Source organism: Narcine bancroftii, chromosome 1, assembly GCF_036971445.1.
Source record: "Narcine bancroftii isolate sNarBan1 chromosome 1, sNarBan1.hap1, whole genome shotgun sequence".
In the NCBI taxonomy this organism is placed as follows: Eukaryota; Metazoa; Chordata; class Chondrichthyes; order Torpediniformes; family Narcinidae; genus Narcine; species Narcine bancroftii.
The window spans coordinates 465,328,573-465,351,861 of NC_091469.1; the positions used below are offsets into that span (position 1 = coordinate 465,328,573).

A 23,289-nucleotide genomic window follows, 5' to 3' on the forward strand; every position below is an offset into this window, starting at 1 on the left:
TTGTCACACTATAGTGTTCCGAAAAATGCTGGAACTCTGTTATGATCAAACTGTTCAGCCCAGATTTCATTAGTATAATTGCAGTAATCTAGTCCTACAATACACTACTTAAAGCTTGCTCATTAATTCTTGAAACACTTTTTTAAAAGCACTATTAATAGGACCCGGAATAATTTTCACAATGGGAAAATGCTAAAATTAAGTGAAAGAAAAGTGGAAATATTTAGCAGACCAGGCAATGTCTATGAGACAGAAACTGAGCTATCATTTCAGGGTGCCACAAGTTCAAGTTTATTTATCATCGGGTCACAACAGTACAACCCGACGAAACAGCATTGTCTGGTCCACGGGGCAAAAACAGTGTCATACACGTGTAGATGTAACACACACAGACAAATCATACATATGCACAGAACTGGTTCTGTTAACGGCATGGTTAGTGCCTGTGATAGTACAGATCTATCACCAATGTACATAGTGTATATAGTTACTGTATCTAGACTGTGCTTACAGCGATTGGCTGAGAGCTAAGCCACACCTATTGTCTGGGCCTTAAAGGGTTGTGTCCCTAGCCAGGTCGGATCATTCCGGACTGGTCAGCCACCTGTGAAGAGCTCCGGTCTTTTGCTAATAAAAAGCCTTAGTTTGGATCAACAAGTCTTTGGTTCTTTCGACGAGCTCTACAGTGCCACATTATTAACCACCAGCAATCCAGTTTCAAATCCAGTGCTGTCTCTAAGGAGTTTGCAAGTATGTTCTCCCCCTGTCTACTCCAGCTGCTCTGGTTTCCTCCCACCCTTGGGGTATTTGGATGGCAGAGGCTCGTGGGCCAAGAAAGCCTGTTAAATTAAAATGATCCTATATACATGTCATATATATTTATTAAAAATAATATTTTATTATTAGATAGGTCAGAGGGTTTTAGCAGTATAGCAGTCATTCAGCTGCCTCACTGCCTGCAGGAAGAAGCTTTTCCTCCATCTGGTGGCTCTGTCTCTAATACTTCTGACTCTTTTTCCTGACGGGAGTAGCTAGAAGATGCTGTGTGCGGGGTGGTAGAGATCCTTAAGATTTTGCAACCTCGGTTTAAACAACAGTTCCAGTAAATCACAATGGGAAGAATGAAGACCTCCATGATCCTCTCTGCTGCTTTTATGGTCCTGTGGATTGATCAGAGCGCTCTTCAAACGATTCTCGCCTTGTAGTAATAATAGTTGAAGTTTCTCTCTTTACAGAGCTGCCAAGCCTTCTCAGTTTTTTAATTTTTAGATTCTTTTACATTTTTGAATAGTACAGCCTTTTCCTGAAAGAAATGTCAATTGTAGTTTGTAGAGATTGCTAGCTGTTTCATGATTCGATGTCTAACTGTGATAATTGCAGGAAGTACCACTCTTGGTTGTGAGCTTAAGAGGTACTGTCCAATTTGTAACTATAAGCCATTGAAAATTTTTTGTAAAATCTTTAAGTAGGGAGCATGCTTCCCAAAGTACATTTTAGTTCTGACTGAATAAGAAGAGGGATATTGATTCTAAAATGTATTTGTAATAAAGGGCACACATGGAGTATTGATTTTAAGTTGAGATTCACTGTAGGGAACACTGAATTAGACTTTGCAACAATAAGGAACGCCTCAACAAAATCGGTTTTGGCCCGGCACGATTGGTGTAGCAGTTAATGCAATGCTGTTACAACGCCAGTGATCGGGACCTGGGTTCGCATCCACGCTGTCTGTAAGGAGTTTGTACGTTCTCCCAGTGTCGGTGTGGGTTTTCCCAGTTTCCTCCCACCATTCGAAACATACTGGAGGTGTAGGTTAATTGGGTGTAAAATGGGTGGCACAGACCTTTGGGCTGTATGTCTAAATTTAAATTAAATTAAAAATTGAAATTAAAATAAAAGGCATTTGATTGGGTACTGATTCGGGGATATGGTCGCCATTTGGAGCACACCCGTTAAGCTTTGATTAATGTTGCAGTGATTATAATTTTTTTTGTAAATCGATTTTTAAATTGCAATGATGTTGAGGGCAGGTGATTGGGTTGTAGGCAACCTGAGGCTTGAGGACACTTAGGGGTCTTCCATGGCTATTGGATAGGGTTTATTTGCTGTCACCTCATTTCTCTTTTCTGTACACCACTTCATCCAGTTTTACTGCTATTAAACCAATATGAACTGTGTAAATTACTTGCCCTGCTAAGAGGCAACTACTGTACCTACTGAATAATGACTAAAAAGCATTTAGTGAACATAAAACACAGAACAGAAACAGGACCCTTGGCTCATAACGTCTGTACATATTGATGCATGATCAAATACACAAAGACTGAAGTTGCTGTGGCTGAAGGCTTTTATTTACAAGAGATGGACAGCATCCCTGTATTGATCATTCACACTGACCCGGACTCGAACTGAGGATAGGCTTGTGGCATGACAGCCTTTATGGGAACAAAAAGAGGAGAAGTCACGAGCTGGCCATTGAGAGCAGGGTCAACTAGGAAAGGTCATGATATTTACATATGGCATGCAAATAGATGCAATAGTGGTTTCACCACACATACACAATGCAAAATTAAAACTAAATCTACTACGATCTAAAAGTCATCAGTTGACATTGAGGTTGAGGCCATTGTGAGTTGTTAAGTTGGATGAAACATTGGCTGGATCATGGAAGATGGCCGTTGTGGAGGGGTGCTTTTCTGACTGGGTTTTTGTGGTTAGTGGTGGATCTCTATTAAATCTATAAATGATTTTGATGAAAATGTAGGTGGTCTGATTCATAACTTTACATATTAGATTAAATATTAAATTTGGTGAAGTTTGGATAGTGCAGAATGTTGTCAAAAGGATACAGTAGAATATATCAATTGAAAATTTGTTTTACATGCAATCCAGGCAAGTCAACCTCTACATTTTACAGCAGGTTGTGTAAACATAAGAATGTAGTGGAACAATAAAATAGAAGTGCAGGGTATGGCATTAGAGGCAGAAGAATGGAAGATAATTTAATTTGGACAAGTATGATGTGATTCACTTTGGGAGGTCAAATTCAAGGGCAAGGTAAACAGTAATTGGCAGAAAGCTTAGGGGCATTGTTGTACAGAAGGATCTTAGATTGCTAGTCTATAGCTCACTGAAAGTGGCGACATGATAAAGGCATAAAGGAGACTCGTGCTAGGCTGCGGACTGCTGGAGACTGCCTCGAAACTGGCGGAAGGGGTACTAGGTATCGGTACCGAGATGCGACGGGGTGCCGAGGGTGCTGGAAGTGGGGGGGTTCCTGACCGTCTTGGGGGTTTGGAACTGGAGCTCGGGTTGTCAATGGTTTGGCTGGACTCTGTGCGGCTGTGGAGGTTGCAGCGCTGAAGGTGAATCTTGGTGACTCTTTGCTTCTTTTTCTCTTTGACTATAAGAGGCGCTTCAGGCAATTTCTGCTAATGGCAAATTTCACTGACAATAAATTGAATCTTGAATCTTGACTTTCTTTCATCAGTTGGGGTATTGAGGGTATTCCGTATAAAACTTATTTTGCAGCTGTATAATACTTTGATTAAGCTACTTTGTCTTCATTGCTGGTTGCAAAATGACAAGGGGAATTTGGAGGTTTTGGTGAGAGTCCAGAAGAGGTTCATCAGACTGTTTCCAACCTTGTAGAAGTTGTTAAAATTATGAAAGGCATCGATGGGATAGATTGTCTTTTGCACAAGTGGAAATGTAATATATTGGAGCTTAATGTGTGAGGGGGAAGGAGATGTCTGAGGCACGTTTTTAAACACAACGGTAGGTACTGCCAAGTGAGATGGATGGAACAAATATAATCGTAAATTTTAAGACAGGTGATGAATTGAGGGATCTGGATCATGTGCATGAGTTAGATCGGTACCAAAGTTGGAGCAGAGTAATGGGCAGGATAGCATGTTCCTGCACTGCATTGTTTAATCGTTGCCCATCTGTGATGAAGACAATTGAAACGGAATATGGGATTCTCATGTACTGCAAGCCAACCCATAATCTTCAGCTAATGACCATGCCACCACTACACCACCTCCTGCACCCCACCACCTGTGCACTTGAGGTGCACTTCGCGGAGAACCTCATATGGTCCCTTAACCCAAGCTCCAAAGACAAGAAAGCCCAGCAGCACCATAACTTCCTGTGAAGGTTAAAGAAGGTTAATCTCCCACCCTCTATCCTCACTACACTCTACAGAGGATATATTGAGAGCATCCTGTGCAACTGCATCATGGTCTGATTTGGAAGCTGCACCCCTTCTGACCACAAGTTACTGCAGAAGATAGTGAAATCAGCAGAAAAGATCATTGAACCCTCTCTTCCTACCATGAAGGATATTTACAACACACGAAGCAGGTGAAAGGCAATGACCTTTGTGGAAGACTCCACATGCCCCTCAAGTAAACCGTTCTCCCTTCTGCCATCTGGTAGGAGGTACTGCAGCACTCGGGCCCTTACATACAGATTGGGTAAGAGCATTTTCCCCCAAGCCATCAGTCTGCTGAACTCCCAGAACATTAGGGGATTTGGTCTCATGGACTGTTAATGTATAAGTCTCAATATTTTAATTTGTTTAACTTCTATTCTAACCTATATTTATGTATATATGCTCTGTGGTCCTAGAGAAACACAATCTCATCTCTACTGTGCGAGCGAATGACAAATAAAGGTGACGACTTGACTTAACCTCCAAAATTGGGAACATAAAAGAGAGCAGCCTCTATCCTCAAGGACCCCCACTACCCAGGCCATGCTCTCTTCACAGTGCTACCATCATGAAAAAGATACAGGAGCCTGAAGACGAGCACTCAATGGCACAAGGACAGCTTCTTCCCCTCTGCCATCAGATTCCCGAATGATCAATGAACCACAGACACTGCCTTACTTTGATTTTTTTCTTGTACTGTTTTTCTTTATTTTCTTAAGGTGGTTTATCTAAATCTTTGCACTGTGTTCCTGCTGCAAAAGAACAAATTTTGTGACATGTTCATGACAATAAATTCTGATTTTGATTCCAATAAAGGCCTCTTCTGGTCCAATTTTAATGGCAAGCGCAGCACATCCTTCGTTCCAAGTTCACAACTCCTGATGGTATGTCAGGCCATGCCTTTAAAATTGGCCTGATCCTCTTTATACTAATCTTGATCAGACACGTTGAAGTGAGTGAAAAAATAATGGGCCACACAATTAGCGCCACGGTAAGCACAACATTATTACACTGCCAGCGACCAGGGTTCGAATCCAGCACTGTCCATAAGGAATTTGTACATTCTCCCTGAGTCTGCGTGGGTTTCCTTTGGGTGCTTCCCATCGTTCGAAAACATACTGCCGGTGTAAGTCAATTGGGTGTAATTGGGCAGCACAGGCTCATGGCCAAAAGGGCCTGTTTACCGTGCTGCATGTCTCAATTTAAGTTTACACTTAGTGATAATGAAAGATGGCATGACAGAGGGGAACAATGATTCCGGGTTGGCCCCACATATTCCAATGAAGCAGTGAGGATGAGGGAGAGAAGAAAGATGGTTTAGATTTGATAATAAATCTGTTGACATTATAAAGATTAAAATGCAAAGTATAAACAATGTTACACTGTTTAACTTTTATTACATATTAGAATGGCAAAGAGAAAAGGAGCATAGAAGACAGTGTGATCACAAATTTAAACAGAGGAAGTTAACTAATCTCTTAAAATAAGAGGAAATTAAAATTCAACTGATTTATTTCCTTAATTTAATATATTTTTAATTGAGAGGAATAGCACAGTAACAGGCTCTTCTGGACCTCACCACCCAAATACACCTATTTGGCTAATTAATTTACTAATCCCAGTTGTCTTTGAAATGTGGGAGGAAACTGGAGCACCCAGTGGAAATTTACTTATCGTACCAATAGGTCAACTGAGGATGCCACGGCACTTCACTCTGCCCTGACCCACTTGGACAGCCCCAACTCTTATGTCAGAAAGCTGCTCGTCAATCTTCACCAGCTTGGTATCAGCTCATACATCTAAACTGGACCTTAGAGTTTCTGACCAACAGAAAGTCTGTTAACTAGTCTGTTAAGTTAGGCAACTTCTCCTCCTTCATTCTCACCCTGAACACCAGCATGCCTCAGGGCCAGGTGCTGAGCCCTCTTCTGTACTCTCTTTCCCCATGAATGTGTTTCTAATTCCACAATCAAGTTTGCAGATGGCACGACCGTGGTTGGCCTGATCAGAGGGGATGGTGAGACAGCCAACAGAGACGAGGCCCAGCACCTGGCGACAACAACCTGGCCCTTAACACCCAGAAGACCAAGGATATCATTGTGAACTTCTGACATTCTGGGAGTCACAGTCATGCCCCTATCTATATCAATAGCACTGTAGTGGAACATGTATCAAGCTTGATATTCCTTGGTGTCCACATTTCCGATGATCCCACCTGGCCCCTGGACTCCTCCATCCTGATCAAAAAGCACAATAGTGAATTTATTTCCTGCAGAGCATCAAGAAAGCTCACCTTTGTCCCAGGACACTGATGGATTTTTACTACTGTACCATTGAGAGCTTACTCACCTCGACATCTCAGTGTGGTATGGCAACTGTCTCCTATTAGACTGTAAAGCACTCTCACGGGTGGTGATAACTGCCCAGCGAATTATCAGTGCGCAATTGCCCACCATTGAGAACATCTATCAGAAACGCTGCCTCGGCAGGGCGAAAAGCATTATCAAAGGTGCATCTCGCCATAACTGGTTTGGGAGGGGAGGCTCTTGTAGTCCCTACTGAGAGAAGTTGAGGTAACACACTATTTGACCTGCTGAGTTTCTCCAGCATTCTGTTTTTTGACTCCAAATGATAAAGGTAAGCAATTAACAGAAGGAAAATATAAATTTCAATTTGTCCTGCCAACATTTTTCCTTGCCAAAACTGGGATGGGTGGGTGAGAGGGGGAGGAGTACTTCTGTAATGTAAAATTTAGCTTCCTGACATAACATCAGTGATAGCACGTCAGAACAATATCTCCTGCTTTGACATTTCCGGAATTCATGGCAAACTGCCAGCTGGCTGCAAATTCTTCCTTTCACATCTGCATTGTTACTTGAGCAGAAATATTTTCTCTTTCAACAACAGATAAAATTTCTCACATTTTGATTATATTTCTGGAGCAGCACATCACAGACAACCATTTGCTCGTAGGACTCCAGACTTTTCAGTTCAAAAGCTCAAAGGGTTTGAACCTTGAACACTGAACAAGAGAAAGTAATTGAAAGGAGAACAGTATAATTGTACATATTGCAATAGAGAGTCTGGCAAGAAGCATCCCAAGATTGGTTTTAGCCAGAATGTGCAAACAGAATTACTGTCACAAAATGCCTCTGGCAATCAAGAAACGCGACTGCAACTTTGCGTGGATTAATTTCTAACTAGTTGGTGCTGTGAATTCATTCAGTCCAAGTGTAAAGATAAAAAGTGATGTCTATCTAATTTGTGAAGTGGAAAATACATGAGCAATTTTCTGATGGGATGAAGAGGAGATGGTGTGGCACGGTTAGTGTGGTGGTTAGCACAATGCTGCCACGGCGCTGGCCACGGGTCGAATCTGGTGCAGTCTGTATGTCTGCGAGGGTTTCCTCTGGCTGATCTGGTTTCCTCCCACCCTACAAAAAAGGGTTGCAGATCAGTTGGGTGTAATTGGTCAGCACGGGCGTCATGGTCTGCAAGAGCCTGTTACCATCCTGTTTAAATTTTTAAAAGAATGCGAGTTTTGTTTTCCTTAATCTCTGATCAATATTTTAGGTACTTTATATATGAATTCTGTTCATTTACTATTGAGGTAGATCAAAAATTCCAGCATCATGTTCTGGTCACTTTTTTTCCTTCACAACTGATGATTCTAGACACAAGTTTATATGATTGTTCAAAGTAACTTGAGAAAATAAATTCTTGTATGGTATGTGGACACATATCTTCCTTAAGCATGCTGCTACAAACTGACTGAGCAGGATCAGAGTGTGTGGACAGTGTTTGCAGATGCACAATTCCTTCATTTCAAGGATGGCTGCATTCTAAAACTACTTCACTGTGTGTAAAGCTTTCTGGTGTTTCTTCCAGTGGGATGTGAAGGCATGATTTTCATGCTCAGCTTTATTTATAATTGTTCTCTAAAGGTACTTTGAAGTTTTAAACCCAATGCAACTTTGTCTATTTGCCAACTTACCATAGACCATTATAGCATTATAGAGCATTATAGCTCTTCTGGTCTGTGCCGATCTACTGTTCTGCCTAGACCAACCTGCACCCAGTCCATATCCTGCCATACCCCTCCCACCCAAGTACCTGCCTAAATATTTCTTAAATGTTAAAATTAGTCTACGTACACCACGATTCTTTCTCAAACCCAAAACCAGCTCGTAGCTTAGAACAGCGATGATCTATGAGCCTCTTTGTGGAGGCTGGTGATGGTGAGGAGAGTATCTATCTGTAGATACTCTACACTTTCTATATGCATTCAATGAAACCGCCTCCATTGATTCCTTGAGGAGAGAATCCCACAGATTCCATTATTCTCTGGGAGAAGCAGTTCCTTCATTTCTCTTTTAAATCTACTCCCCTGAACCTTGAAGCTATGTCCCCCAATCCTAAACTGGAAACAACCACCTGCTTTTATCTTCGTCTATTTTCAGAATTTTATATGGCTCCAGAAGATTCCTGCCCCCACCCATTCTTCTGAACTCCAGTTTGTGAAGTCCCAGGCTACTCAAAATTTCATAAGATAACCACTTCATTTCCAGAATCAATCTAGTGATGTAAGGTACTGTCTTGAAACCAGAAATCACTGCGACCAATGATCAAATGGTGGAAATATGTAACTATGAGGGGCTAGAATCAAAAGTAGAAAGATTCCCTTAGATTAAGGACCAGTGGAGGTTATAGTAGGAGAGAGGGGGGAGGAAGGTATCAGAATAGGTTTGTGTAATAAAGAAACACAAAGGCTGAAATTGAGTAATATAATACTGAGGCATTGACAGCTATATATCAGGGAGCACTTGGAGGTGGTAGTGACAACACCACAGCCTTCAGTATCTCCTCCCTACATTTTCATTTACTGTCACAAGAAAATCAGAGCAGGAGAAAGCCTGTCGCATTCAAGCCTGTCGTGCAATTCCTCGTGAACCTGGCTGAAGTAGAGTCAACTACTCTTCCCTAACAGTTCAGCAATCATCCTCAGTTCCTCCATCTATCAAAAATGTTCCAGGGGTGTAAGCCAATTGGGTGCAATTGGGATCATGGGCCAAAAAGGTCTGTTACCATGCTGTATGTCTAAATTAAAATTAAATTAATATATGAATCTGCCACCACCTTAAACATATCCAATGGTCCAACCTCCACTACCCTTGGGCAGAGATTCACTCACCCTGACATCTTTCGTTCTGGCAAATGCCAGTACTTTCAAAGGTAGACATGCGCGCGCATGCACACACACACACACACACACACACACACACACACACACACACACACACACACACACACACACACACACACACACACACACACACACACACACACACACACAGAGTCAGGTAGCCCATTTTATTCCTGCCTGCTTTCAATTATTTGAACATTGTCCCAAGTGCAAGCAGCCACCAAACAGAACCACCTGATGTCATTGGACCACCAGGTGGAAAATGTCCTTGCCTGGCAGCTGGCAATTGACGGCATGGATGGCAAAAAGCGTACACAGTCGCTCATGTTATATAGTCAGGATAATAATAATACATTCTTCTCACTGTAGTAACTTTGGTGCCTCACTGTGAGGCGTATGCATAAGTATATGTGAATGTGTGAACAATCTCCTGAGGTGGTGGAAGGCATCAGTAAGTAAAATCTCTTCTGTTATTTGAATCTTGATCTCTAAGTTATTTAAGAAGCCTCCCAAGTAACACAGAGACATAACAGCTCATAATACAAGTTAATACACAAAAGTGCTGAAGAAACTCAGCAGGGCTCACAGCATCCATAGAAGGCAAAGATCTATGACCAACAATACATATAACCAACAGGCTTAGGCCCAAAACTTGTTTTATATATATCTTTGCCTCCTATGGATGCTGCAGGACCTACTGAGTTTCTCCAGCACGTGTGCATTAACTACAATCACAGTATCTGCAGACTTTCTTACTTTGCATTTTCTTGAGATGAAAGACTTTTTTTAATTGCTTTCAAACGTAAGTGCGGGGGAAGTAATGTTTACCTTGAAACTATGAAGACGACTCAGGTAATTATAGAAAAATTATGGCTTCATTGTATGAGATGTTTAAATCACCCACGCACCTGCACAGCTGAAGCTCAAGCCGATAATCGTTGTGTGTCCCGCAGGGAAAAGCAATTTCCTTCCATTGTGCACCTCATCCCGGGTCATAAACGTTTCCTGAAATGTTTGCTCTCTGCAAACCCAGACCTTCTACTCGCGGTGACATTGTACAACTGTGTGGTGATGAGTGATGTGAAATGAATCTCTGGTACTCCAGTCTTGAGAATCTTGCCTTTTCAACACAGGCTGGGCTGAAGTCAGTTTGATTGCCATGTGATGCCCTGCAGCCAGACACGAGAGATGTACATTATCATTTATTAAGCAGGTGTTAAATTTTATTGCCTGTTATCATGATCCAGGCTTCTGCTACATTAAAGTGATTTGCTTTTAATTTACAATTGGTTTCTGACTAAGTTAACAGCTGCACCTTGATGTACTTACTCCCCAGCACCCACCTCAGTAAATATTATTTATATGCATCTGATAGCAAAATTTTCTCATTGGGGCTTTAGCTGAGGTTACAAACATCATAATTATCAATTCTTTAATTAGATTGACGGTTAGCATCAGATTTACAGAGCTGCTCATTCAATATGCCCCCCTATGCTTCAAGTCGCATTATTTCTTTTCTGATTCCTTTTCATTGTTTGGTAAGTCAGTGGGCAGCGCAACTTGAGGTGTCATCAAGAGGAGGTGACAAAGTTATAACCATATAACAATTACAGCATAGAAACAGGCCAGTTCGACCCTTCTAGTCCGTGCTGATCACCTACTCCCACCTCGTCCCATTGACCTGCACCCAGCCCATAATACTCCCCACCTCTCTCAACCGTATACCAATCCAACTTTTCCTTAAGTATTAAAATTGAACCCACATCTACCACTTCAGCTGGAAGCTCGTTCCACACCCCCACCACCCTTTGAGTGAAGAAATTCCCCCTCACATTTCCCCTAAACTTTTCCTCCTTCAATCTCAATCCCTGTCCTCTTGTTTGAAGCTCCCATACTCTCAATGGAAAAAGCCTGTCCACATTGACTCTACCTGTCCCCCTCATAATTTTAAATTCCTCTATCAAATCTCCCCTCAATCTTCTATGCTCCAAGGAATAAAGTCCCAGCCTGCTCAACCTTTCCCTGTAACTCAAACCCTGAAACCCAGGCAACGTTCTTGTAAATCTCCTCTGCACTCTCTCTATTCTGTTTATATCCTTCCTATAATTCAGTGACCAAAATTGCACACAATATTCCAAATTTGGCCTCACCAGTGCCTTATACAACTTCACCATGGCATCCCAACTGTTGTACTCAATACTCTGATTTATGAAGGTCAACATACCAAATGCTTTCTTCACCTCCCTATCTACATGTGACTCAACTTTCAGGGAATTATGTACGAGAATTCCTAAATCCCTTTGTTCTATTGCACTCCTCAATTATCTACCATTTAACATGTATTACCCTTGCTGATTAGTCCTACCAAAATGTAGCACCTCACATTTATCAGTATTAAACTCCATCTGCCATCTTTCAGCCCACTCTTCTAACTATCCTATATCCCACTGAAAGCTTTGAAAACCATTCTCGCTGACAACAACACCACGCATCTTTGTATCATCACCTACTAATTCAATTTACCACCCTATCATCCAGATCATTAATATGCATGACCAACAACAATCGACCCAGTACTGATTCCCTGAGGCACTCCGGTAGTCACTGGCAAACTGTTGACAAACAATTTTCCACCACTCCTCTCTGGCATTTCCCATCCAACCATTGTTGAATACATCTCACTACTTCAAAATTAATACCTAATGCTTGAATCTTCCTAACTAACTTCTTATGTGGAACCTTGTCAAAGGCTTTACTAAAGTCCATATAGACAACATCCACAGCATTCCCCTCATTAACCTTCTTAGTAACCTCCTCGAAAAACTCTATAAGATTCATTAAACATGACCTACCATGTACAAAACCATGTTGACTACTCCTAATCATTCCCTGTCTTTCAAAATAATTGTTACGTACCATCTCAAAGAACACTACATTAATTTACCCACTACCAACATCAGACTTATAAGCCTATAATTACCAGATTTACTTTTGGAGCCTTTTTTAAACAGCGGAACAACATGAGCTACCCTCCAATCCTCCGGCACCTCCCCCTTGAGCAGTGACATTTTAAATATTTCCGTGAGAGCCCCCATTATTTGTACACTAACCTCCTCAGGGTCCTAGGGAATAACTTGCCATGAGATTTATCCACCTTTACTCTCTTTAAAATACCCAATAATATTTACTCATTAATCTATGACCTCACTACCAGATTTCCTTACTTCACCTGGCTCAATATTCCTTCCATAGTGAATACTGAAAAAAAAACATTTAAGATTTCCCCCGTCTCTTCTGTCTTCTCACATAGTCTACCCCTCTGATCCTCAAAAGGTCCAAATTTATCCTTCTCTATTCTTTTACTTTACAAGTACCTGTAGAAACCTTCTGGATTTATTTTTACTTTTCCTGCCAAAGCAGCGTTGTTTCTCCTTTTAGCCTTTCTAATTTCTTTCTTAAGATTTTTTTACACTCCTTATATTCCTCAAGCACTTCATCCATTCCCTGCTGTCTATACCTGTTGTACACATCTGTCTTTCTCCGAACCAAATTCCTAACATCCTTTGAAAACCAAGGCTCCCTTGGTATTAATATTTTCTAACCTTTCCTTTAATTCTCACAGGGACATACCAATTCTGTACTCTCAAAATTTCCCCTTTGAACATTGTTACGAATCATGTGTAACGAGCAGCAATAGGCAATGGACCAGGCAGTGTTTAATTTTAAAACACTAATTTTATTTCTAACTCTTAAACTATAATGTTAAATTTTAAACTATCCTTAACACTAAATCTTTCCCCAACTATGTGCAGGTGTCTGCAGGGTGTGTGTATGTGAAATACCCAAACCATTACAGTCCAAGCCAAAATCTAGAAAGTTACTTCAGTCTTTTAAATTCAGTGTTGAAGTGTAGGCCTTTGAAATTTGGTGCCCACAATTAGTGTTGAATGATGGGAAGATTGGACTTGTGTCTGCTACAGACTCATGAATTTTTCTTGTGTTACCTTTGAAGAAATGTCCATTCACATGAGCTGTGGTCACAACATTCCTTGCCCTTTGTAGGCAAGACTCGAACTGGCGGCCTCCACAAAGCTTCCAAGACCCTGGCACCGGTCTCTCCAAGTACCTTCACTGCTCGTCACACTTAAAATGAAGCCGTCTCTCCAAGTGACCTTCCCGGTTAGTTACAATCAAAATGAAGCACTTTGCTTCCCAAAAAAGACCCTCCTTGGAGGTCAAAGCCCTGAAAAGGACCTGTCATTTACAGAGCATGCTTGGCTCTAAATTCCACAGAATGGCTGGCCACACAAGAGCTGCTTCAACAAGCTGTTTTCTCTACGGCCGTCAGAATGATTCTCACTTTGCAAAATCAGTGTATTTGCAAATGTATCGGATTTTGGAACAGACTGTGACACCTTCCCTCAGTTCTTCCAATGTATTGAATTATCGCTGGGCATTTGATGGTGCTTATCTGAAATGTTCATTGTGACCATTCAGTTCCTCCTGTCTATACCATCCTCCATTCATCTGTTATATCCTTCCCTGAAAATAAATTATCCCAATCTACACCCTCTAAATCCTTTCAAAGTCTGGTCCTCAAGTTGAGATTCTAAATTTGAGAAAGGCTAATTTTGTGGGAATGAGAAGAATTGATTGGAATAAACTGTTTTCTGTCAAGGATGTGTCTGGCAAGTGGAAGGCCTTCAAAGGTGAGATTTTGAGGATGCATATTTTCCATGTTCCTACCAGGATTAAAGGCAAAATCAACAGACATAAGGAACCTTGGATTTCAAGGGATATTGTTGATATCATTAAGAAGAGAGAGGTGTATATTCCAAATGTACTTAGTCATGGGAGAGGTGCCGGAGGATTGGAGAGTAGTTTATGTTGTCCGACTGTTTAAGAAAGGCTCCAAAAGTAAATCAGGTAACTAAAGGCCAGTGAGCCTGGCATCAGTAGTAAGTAAATTATTGGAAGGAGTTCTGAGAGATAGTATTTATAGGTATTTTGATTAAGGACAGTCAGCATGCCTTTGTGCATGGTAGGTCGTGTTTAACAAATCTGGTAGAGTTTTTCGAAGAAGTTACCAAGAAGGTAGATGAAAGAAAGGCTGTGGATGTTGTCTACTCTACATGGACTTTAGTAAGGCCTTCAACAAGATCCCACTTGGAAGGTTAGTTCCGAAGCTTTATGCACTAGGTATACATAGAGAGGTTGTAAATTGGATTCAAAATTAGCTGTATGGAAGAAAACAGTGAGTTGTAGTTGATGGTTGCTTCTCAGATAGGAGGTGTGCCTCAGGGATCTGTGTTGGGACCATTGTTGTTTGTTGTCTATATCAATGATCTGGATGATAACATGGTAAACTGGATCAGGAGGTTTGCCGATGACACAAAGAGGCGTAGTGGACTGTGAGGAACATTTTCAAAACTTGCAGAGGGATCTGGACCAACTGGGAGAATGAGATAGTAAATGAATGATGGAATTTAATGCAGTCAAGTGTGAGATACTGCATTTTGGAAGAGCAAATCAAGGAAGGACGTACACTGTAAATGGTAGGGCACTGAGGAGTGTAGAGGAACAAAGAGACCTGGGAATACAGGTACATTATTGCCTGAGGTGGTGTTGCAGGTTGACAGGGTTGTAAAGAAAGCTCTTGGTATCGTGGCCTTTATAAAAGTATTGAATTTTGGAGTTGGGATGTTATGTTGAAGTTATTTAAGACATTGGTGAGGTCAAATTTGGAATATTGTGTACAGTTCTGGTCACCCAGCAGCAGGAAGGATATCAATAAGATTGAAAGAGTGCAGAGATTTACTAGGATGTTGCCAGGTTTTAAGGAGTTGAGTTACAGGGAAAGAGTAAGCAGGTTAGGACTTTATTCCTTGGAATGAAGAATAAGGGTAGATTTGATAGATGTTTACAAAATTATGAGGGGTATAGACAGAGTAAATGCGAGTAGGTTCTTTCCACTGAGATTAGGAGAGATTAATACGAGAGGACATGGCTTTAGGATGAAAGGGGAAAGGTTTAGGGGAACATTAGGGGGAACTTCTTCACTCAGAAAGTGGTGGGAGTGTGGAATGAGCTATCATCTGATGTGGTGGGTGCGGACTTGATCTTGAGTTTTAATAATAAATTGGGAGAGATCTGGAGGGTTATGGAATGGGAGCAGGTTATTGGGGCTAGCTGATCAATGGTCAGCACAGACTAAATGGGCCAAATGGCCTTTTTTCTGCTGTAGCATTCCATGGCTCTATCTCCTAGAAATTTGCCTTATTCCAATCAAGAAATTTAAGAAGCAAGAAGATCAGATTGCAAGGTGAGAAGTGGCAGAAGGAGTGGGTCATGCATTTCCAGTAGGCTTTAGGGAGGGATAAACATGTACTGGAGTAGGATTCAGATCAACATGAATGCTTGATAGCTGGCATGGACTATTTGAGCAAAATGGTTTATATCTGTGCTCTTTCTCTCCATAACTATTGAACTCATCAAAAGGTAGTTCAAGTTTTTTTTTATTATCATCTGATTGTACAAGTACAACCTGAAGAAACAGCATTCTCTGGTCATCGATACAAATGCTTGCAAACACACATCCAGTACATATCGAAATATATATAGTATAAATAAATATTGTTCAATAAATAGTAGAGTATTGGAGGGTTTGTATGAGCAATTAATTTCTGTCAATAAGCAGCTTCTTCCCATGGGCAGCGCGAATGCTGAACGACCAAAGGGACTGCTCACACTAACCATCTGCAACTCTCATATTCACTAAACAATATATTTATTTATCTCTCTATCCATCTATTAATGTATCTATTTATTTATTTGTATGTATGTATGAATACTTTATCTGCATGTTTATTGATTGCTGTATGTATGTTATATTTGGTTGTGTGTCTGCGTGTTTTGCGCCGAGGACCGGAGAACACTATTGCGTCAGGTTGTATTTGTGCAATCAAATGACTATAAGCTTGATTTGATTAGTCTCAGTGCCCATGGGAAGAAGCTGTTTCTCAGCTTGGTGGTTCTGGCTCTGATACTCCAGTATCTCTTTCACAGCAGGAGTAGATGAAAAATGGAGTGTGCAGGGTGGTAGGGGTCCTCAGCATATCCCCTTCAAACAACAATCCTGGTGGATCATGTCGATGAGGGGGAGGGAGACCTCAGTGTCCTCTCTGCTACTGTTATGGTCCTGTGGATTGACCTCTGATCCAATACTCTACAGCAATTGTACCATTCATCCAAGGATATGGCTCAAATCCTATCAGAATAGGTGGGAATTTAAATTCAAATCTGGAATAGAACACGTGCTTGTAATTTTGACCATGATATCACCTGGACAATTGCAAAATTCCTAATTATCTGACTTGATCAATGTACCGCAACAATGTTTTGAACCTCAACTTCTTTCCAAATAAGTTCAACAAGCCATTCACCCATTACTCCCTGACAGTCTTGTCAGAGATTCCCAACTCACATAAAATACACTGGAAGAGCTTTGAGGAGCAGGTTCACCTCATCTGAGGGTGATCCAACCTTTCCTGGTTGGTCAATATTCTCCTTGGCCTTTTAGAAACATAGAAACAGAGAAGATAGGAACAGAAGTAGGTCATTCGACTCTTCGAGCCTGCTCCGCTATTCAACGAGATCATGGCTGATCTTAAAGTTCAGTACCCCGTCCCCGCCTTCTCTCCGTAACCTTAAATACCCTTATACTGAAGAAATATATCTAATTCCCTCTTAAATATATTTAATGAACCTGCCTCTACTGCCCTCTGTGGCAATGAATTCCACAGATTCACCACCCTCTGGGTCAAGAAATTCCTCCTCATCTCGGTCCTAAATGGTTTGCCTATTATCCTCAAACCATGGCCCCGGGTTCTGGATTTTCCCATCATAGGAAACGTCCTATCTGCACCCATTCTGTCCGGTCCTGCCAGCATTTTATAGGTCTCTATGAGATCCCCTCTCAATCTTCTAAACTCCAGCGAATACAATCCCAATTTGCTCAATCTTTCCTCATAAGTCATTCCTGCCATTCCAGGTATCAGCCTGGTGAATCACCTCTGCACTCCCTCCATTGCAAGAACATCCTTCCTTAGATAAGGTGACCAAAACTGCACACAATACTCCAGGTGGGGTCTCTCCAAGGCCCTGTACAGCTGCAGTAAGGTATCCTTGTTCCTAGAATCAAACCCTCTTGATATGAAGGCCAACATACCATTTGCCTTTTTAACCGCCTGCTGTATCTGCATGCTCGCCTTCAGAGACTGGTGTACAAGTACCCCTAGGTCTCTCTGCACTTCCCCATCTCTTAATCTATTGCCATTCAAATAGTAATCTGCTCTCCGGTTTGTATTACCAAAGTGGATAACCTCACATTTATCCACATTTTAGTGCATTTGCCATGTATCTGCCCAGTCCCTCAATTTATCCAAATCACACTGGAGCTTCCTGACCCCCTCTTCCGTGCACACAACCCCTCCTAGCTTAATGTCATCTGCAAATTGGAGATATTACATCCAATCCCCTCATCCAGATCATTAATGTAAATTGTGAACACCTTGGGTCCCAGTACAGATCCCTGTGGCACCCCACTGGTCACCACCTGCCACTCAGAAAACGAGCCATTTATCCCAACTCTCTGTCTTCTACCTGCCAGGCAGTTCTCAATCCACATCAATACTTTGCCCCCAATCCCATGAGCCTTGATTTTGGAAGCCAGTCGTTTATGCGGGACCTTATCAAAGGCCTTTTGGAAGTCCAGGTACACCACATCCACTGGCTCTCCCCCATCTATTTTACCTGTCACCATCTCAAAGAACTCCAATAGATTTGTCAAGCACGATTTACCTTTTGTAAATCCATGTTGACTCTGTCCGATCCCTTCTCTGCTAGTCATATGCTCCGCTATTACATCCTTAATAATGGATTCCATCATTTTGCCCACTACTGATGTAAGGCTCACCGGCCTATAATTCCCCGCTTTTTCTCTACCCCCCTTTTTAATTAGTGGGGTAACATTAGCTACCTCCTACAGACAGCTCCTGACATAACCCAGCAACAAGATTGCGGCACTATGCACCTTCCAGATACAGCCAGCCTCCAGTTTTGATAAAATGTCATCACTCCCAAAGGTTCCCTTTGATTCTCTGGCAGTTCATTCCACTTGACCTGTTCAGCAATTTCCAACACTCCTTGTTTTTTTCCACTTTTAGTTCTTTGCTGTTTTTTTTTGGTTTGACACAAGTATTTGTAAAGGTCAACATCTTCTCAAAGATGGTGGTGATGCAGGCTGGTGGTTTATTTCACTCAAACGCTGTCTACTTCAGTGCCCTTTCCTTGATGGAAGCAAGAGATTACATCACTCTGCAGCACAAGACACATTTATAGTCCGTTTTCAGGGTAGAGATTGGTTGATTTCAATCCAGCGTAGATTACCATTTCCAAATATTTGCTTTTTCAAAACTATTTTGGTCAGAAATTTTTTTTTTTTGATATTTTATTCCATTTTGTGTGCAAGTCATAAGATCACATGATCTAGGGGCAGAAGTAGGCCCAGTGGCCCATCAAGTTTGCTCCGCCATTCTAATCTATCCTCCCACTTCACACCACTCTCCAGTTTACTCCCTGTAACCCACGATGCCCTGACAAATCAAATACCTATTAATATCTGCCTTAAATGCATCCAACGACCTTGCTTCCACAGTCGTCTGTCGCAAAAAGTTACACAAACTCACGACCTTCTGACTAAAGAAAGTTTTTTGCATCTCTATTTTAAATTGGTGCCCACTTATCCTGAAATTGTACCCTTTTGTCCTAGCCTCCCCTATTATGGGAAATATCCTTGCCTTAGCTACTCTATCCAGGCCTTTAGGCATTCAAAATGCCTCCATAATGTCCTCCTTCATTCTTCTGTACTCCAACGAGTACAATCCAAAAGCCAACAATCATTCCTCATATGCTAACCCTGGTATCAATCTGATAAAAGCATCTCTAAACCCTCTCCAATGCCATCACATATTTTCTCAAATTCTTTGGCTTGGCTTCGCGGACGAATATTTATTGAGGTGTAATGTCCACGTCAGCTGCAGGCTCGTTTGTGGCTGACAAGTCCGATGCGGGACAGGCAGACATGGTTGCAGCGGTTGCAAGGGAAAATTGGTTGGTTGGGGTTGGGTGTTGGGTTTTTCCTCCTTTGTCTTTTGTCAGTGAGGTGGGCTCTGCGGTCTTCTTCAAAGGAGGTTGCTGCCCACCGAACTGTGAGGCGCCAAGATGCACGGTTTGAGGCGATATCAGCCCACTGGCGATGGTCAATGTGACAGGCACCAAGAGATTTCCTTAGGCAGTCCTTGTACCTCTTCTTTGGTGCACCTCTGACTCGGTGGCCAGTGGAGAGCTCGCCATATAACACGATCTTGCGAAGGCTGGATTCGATGCTGTCAGCCTCTGCCATCTCGAGTACTTTGATGTTGGAGATGAAGTCGCTCCAATGAATGTTGAGGATGGATCAGAGACAACGCTGGTGGAAGCGTTCTAGGAGCTGTAGGAATGCCGGTAACGGACCGATGATTCGGAGCCGAACAGGAGTGTGGGTATGACAACGGCTCTGTATACACTAATCTTTGTGAGGTTTTTCAGTTGGTTGTTTTTCCAGACTCATTTGTGTAGTCTTCCAAAGGCGCTATTTGCCTTGGAGAGTCTGGTGTCTATCTCGTTGTCGATCCTTGCAGCCGATGAAATGGTGCAGCCGAGATAGGTAAACTGGTTGACCGTTTTGAGTTTTGTGTGCCCGATGGAGATGTGGGGGGGCTGGTAGTCATGCTGGGGAGCTGGCTGATGGAGGACCTCAGTTTTCTTCAGGCTGACTTCCAGGCCAAACATTTTGGCAGTTTCCGCAAAACAGGACGTCAAGCGCTGAAGAGCTGGCTCTGAATGGGCAACTAAGGCGGCATCGTCTGCAAAGAGTAGTTCACGGACAAGTTGCTCTTGTGTCTTGGTGTGAACTTGCAGGTGCCTGAAATTGAAGAGACTGCCATCCGTGAGGTACCGGATGTAAACAGCGTCTTCATTGTTGAGGTCTTTCATGGCTTGTTTCAACATCATGGTGAAGAAGATTGAAAAGAGGGTTGGTGCGAGAACACAGCTTCACGCCATTGTTAATTGGGAAGGGTTCAGAGAGCTCATTGCTGTATGTGACCCGACCTTGTTGGTTTCCGTGCAATTAGATAACCATGTTGAGGAACTTTGGGGGGCATCCGAGGCGCTCTAGTATTTGCCAAAGCCCTTTCCTACTCACGGTGTTGAAGGCTTTGGTGAGGTCAACAAAGGTGATGTAGAGTCCTTTGTTTTGTTCTCTGCACTTTTCTTGGAGCTGTCGGAGGGCAAAGACCATGTCAGTAGTTCCTCTGTTTGCGCGAAAGCCGCACTGTGATTCTGAGAGAACATTTTCAGCGACACTAGGTATTATTCTATTTAGAAGAATCCTAGCGAAGATTTTGCTTGCAATGGAGAGCAGCGTGATTCCCCTGTAGTTTGAGCAGTCTGATTTCTCACCTTTGTTTTTGTACAGGGTGATGATGATGGCATCACGAAGGTCCTGAGGCAGCTTTCCTTGGTCCCAGCAGAGCTTGAAAAACTCATGCAGTTTGGAATGCAGAGTTTTGCAGCCAGCCTTCCAGACCTCTGGGGTGGATTCCATCCATACCTGCTGCTTTGCCACTTTTCAGTTGTTCAATTGCCTTATATGTCTCTTCCCGGGTGAGGACCTCATCCAGCTCTAGCCTTAAGGGCTTTTGAGGGAGCTGGAGCAGGACAGATTCTTGGACTGAGCGGTTGGCACTGAAAAGAGATTGGAAGTGTTCTGACCATCGGTTGAGGATGGAGATCTTGTCGCTGAGGAGGACTTTGCCGTCTGAGCTGCGCAGCGGGCTTTGGACTTGGGGTGAGGGGCCGTTACACAGCCTTTAGAGCCTCGTAGAAACCCCTGAAGTCGCCAATGTCCATGCTGAGCTGGGCTCGTTTGGCGAGGCTAGTCCACCACTCATTTTGGATCTCCCGGAGTTTGCGCTGAAGATGGTTGCATGTGCGATAGAAGGCTCATTTTTTTCTCTGGCCAGGACGGCTTTGCAAGGTGAGCCTGGTGGCCAACTTGCTTTTTTGCCAGCAGCTCCTGGATTTCCTGGTTGTTTTCGTCGAACCAGTCCTTGTTTTTCCTGGAGGAGAAGCCCAGTACCTCTTCAGTGGATTGCAGTATGGCAGTCTTCAGCTGATCCCAGAGGGTTTCAGGGGATGAGTCCGTGAGGCGGATTGCATCCTCAAGCTTTGCTTTGAGGTTTGCCTGGACGTTTCCTCTCACTTCGTCTGACTGCAAGTTTCCAACATTGAACCTCTTTCTGCGGGCTTTGCTGTTCCTGGACTTTGGCTTGAAGTGAAGGTTGAGCTTCCAGCGAACCAGCCGGTGGTCAGTGTGACATTCCGCGCTGGGCTGGACCCTGGTGTGGAGCACATCTCGTTTGTCTCTTTCTCGCACCAGGACCTAGTCCAGGAGGTGCCAGTGTTTGGATCGGGGATGCATCCAGGTAGTCTTCAGGCTGTCCCTCTGCTGAAAAAGGGTGTTTGTAATGACAAGCCGCTGTTCTGCGCAGAGTTCCAACAGGAGGTGCCCGTTGTCGTTGCACTTGCCGACACCATGCTTGCCCAGGATTCTTGGCCAGGTTTCTGAGTCTTTGCCGACGCAAGCATTGAAGTCGCCAAGGATGACAACCTTGTCGGCTGTAGGGATGCGTTGAATGAGGTTGCGCAGATCAGTGTAGAACTTGTCCTTTTCTGCTTGTTCCGCCTGGAGGGGCTGTAGGGATGCGTTGAATGAGGTTGCGCAGATCAGTGTAGAACTTGTCCTTTTCTGCTTGTTCCGCCTGGAGGGTTGGAGCATAGACACTGATGAGGGTGATGCGACGCTTGTTTTGAAGGGGGATTCGCATGGACATGATCCGGTCCGAGTGGCCTGTTGGGAGGTTTTCAAATTTGGAGGCAATGGAGTTCTTGACCATGAAGCCGACACCAGATAGGTGTCGTTCATCCATAGGCTTGCCAGACCAGTAGAATGCGTAGCCCGCGCCGCGTTCTTGGAGGCTGCCTACATCTGCAAGGTGGACTTCACTGAGAGCGGCTATGTCGATGTCAAGTCTGAGGAGTTCATGTGCGATGAGGGCAGACCGACGTTCAGGTCGGTGGCTGTCAGCCTTGTCTAGCATGGTTCTGATGTTCCAGCATGCTAGCTTGAGTTTGTGAGCATCTTTTGAGGGGGAGGACGTGGAGGGGGAGGACATGGACATGTCCTCGGGCCTGCGCAAAGGAGGTTTTAGGTGGAGTGCAGTGTGCGCAGTACTGGCCCCACCCTTTACACCCATGGTTTGTGTGCCGTGGCCTAGCAAGCTGGGACGTGGCAGCGAGGGCCTTGGGTCGTAGGTTTTATATCGGAGTTGCCTTCTCCTATGCAGGTTTCTTACCCGGGCTGGAGGGGCCTGCCTCCCCTCCTAGATCGGACCATACCTGGTCGCAAATCACCTGTGGACATGGCTTAGGTAAGTTTAATTGGGTTCTCTAACTACCTCTGAGGTAGGTCAGGGACCCGGTTGGATTCTGACGGGGTTCACCGAGTCACACCCTTTCTTACTGCTGTGTAACTGGGGTGTAAACTGTAAAAAGCGAGGGGGAGGCGGTGGCCCTGGCCTCGGTAGAGTGAGGCAGGCGGAGGCCCCAGTCTGGGCAGAAGCGAGGGCGAGGGGGTGGCCCCGGCCTCGGCAGAGTGAAGCAGGCAGTGGCCCCGGTCTGGGCAGAAAGAAGGAGGCGGCGGCCCCAG

General features: G+C 43.3%; 1 protein-coding gene and 1 long non-coding RNA gene across 3 annotated transcripts in view; one reads left to right on the forward strand and one right to left on the reverse strand.

Moving 5' to 3' along the window:
* Positions 1-23,289, forward strand: part of adarb2 (adenosine deaminase RNA specific B2 (inactive)) — an 837,813-nt gene that overhangs the window by 59,389 nt on the left and 755,135 nt on the right. The window contains 1 exon segment of the mRNA XM_069914681.1: positions 752-765. Coding sequence (XP_069770782.1) covers positions 752-765 — 14 coding nt within the window.
* The window catches only part of LOC138751851 (uncharacterized), a 30,230-nt gene that overhangs the window by 4,763 nt on the left and 2,178 nt on the right, over positions 1-23,289 (reverse strand). Inside the window, exons 3-4 of one of the 2 annotated variants that reach the window (XR_011350231.1) lie at positions 10,328-10,588; positions 4,895-4,968 (exon numbers count right to left, since the gene is read on the reverse strand). This is a non-coding gene — a long non-coding RNA (uncharacterized lncRNA). Of the gene's footprint in view, positions 1-4,894; positions 4,969-10,327; positions 10,589-23,289 lie in introns of those variants that run through there. The other variant, XR_011350230.1, reaches the window with a different exon arrangement.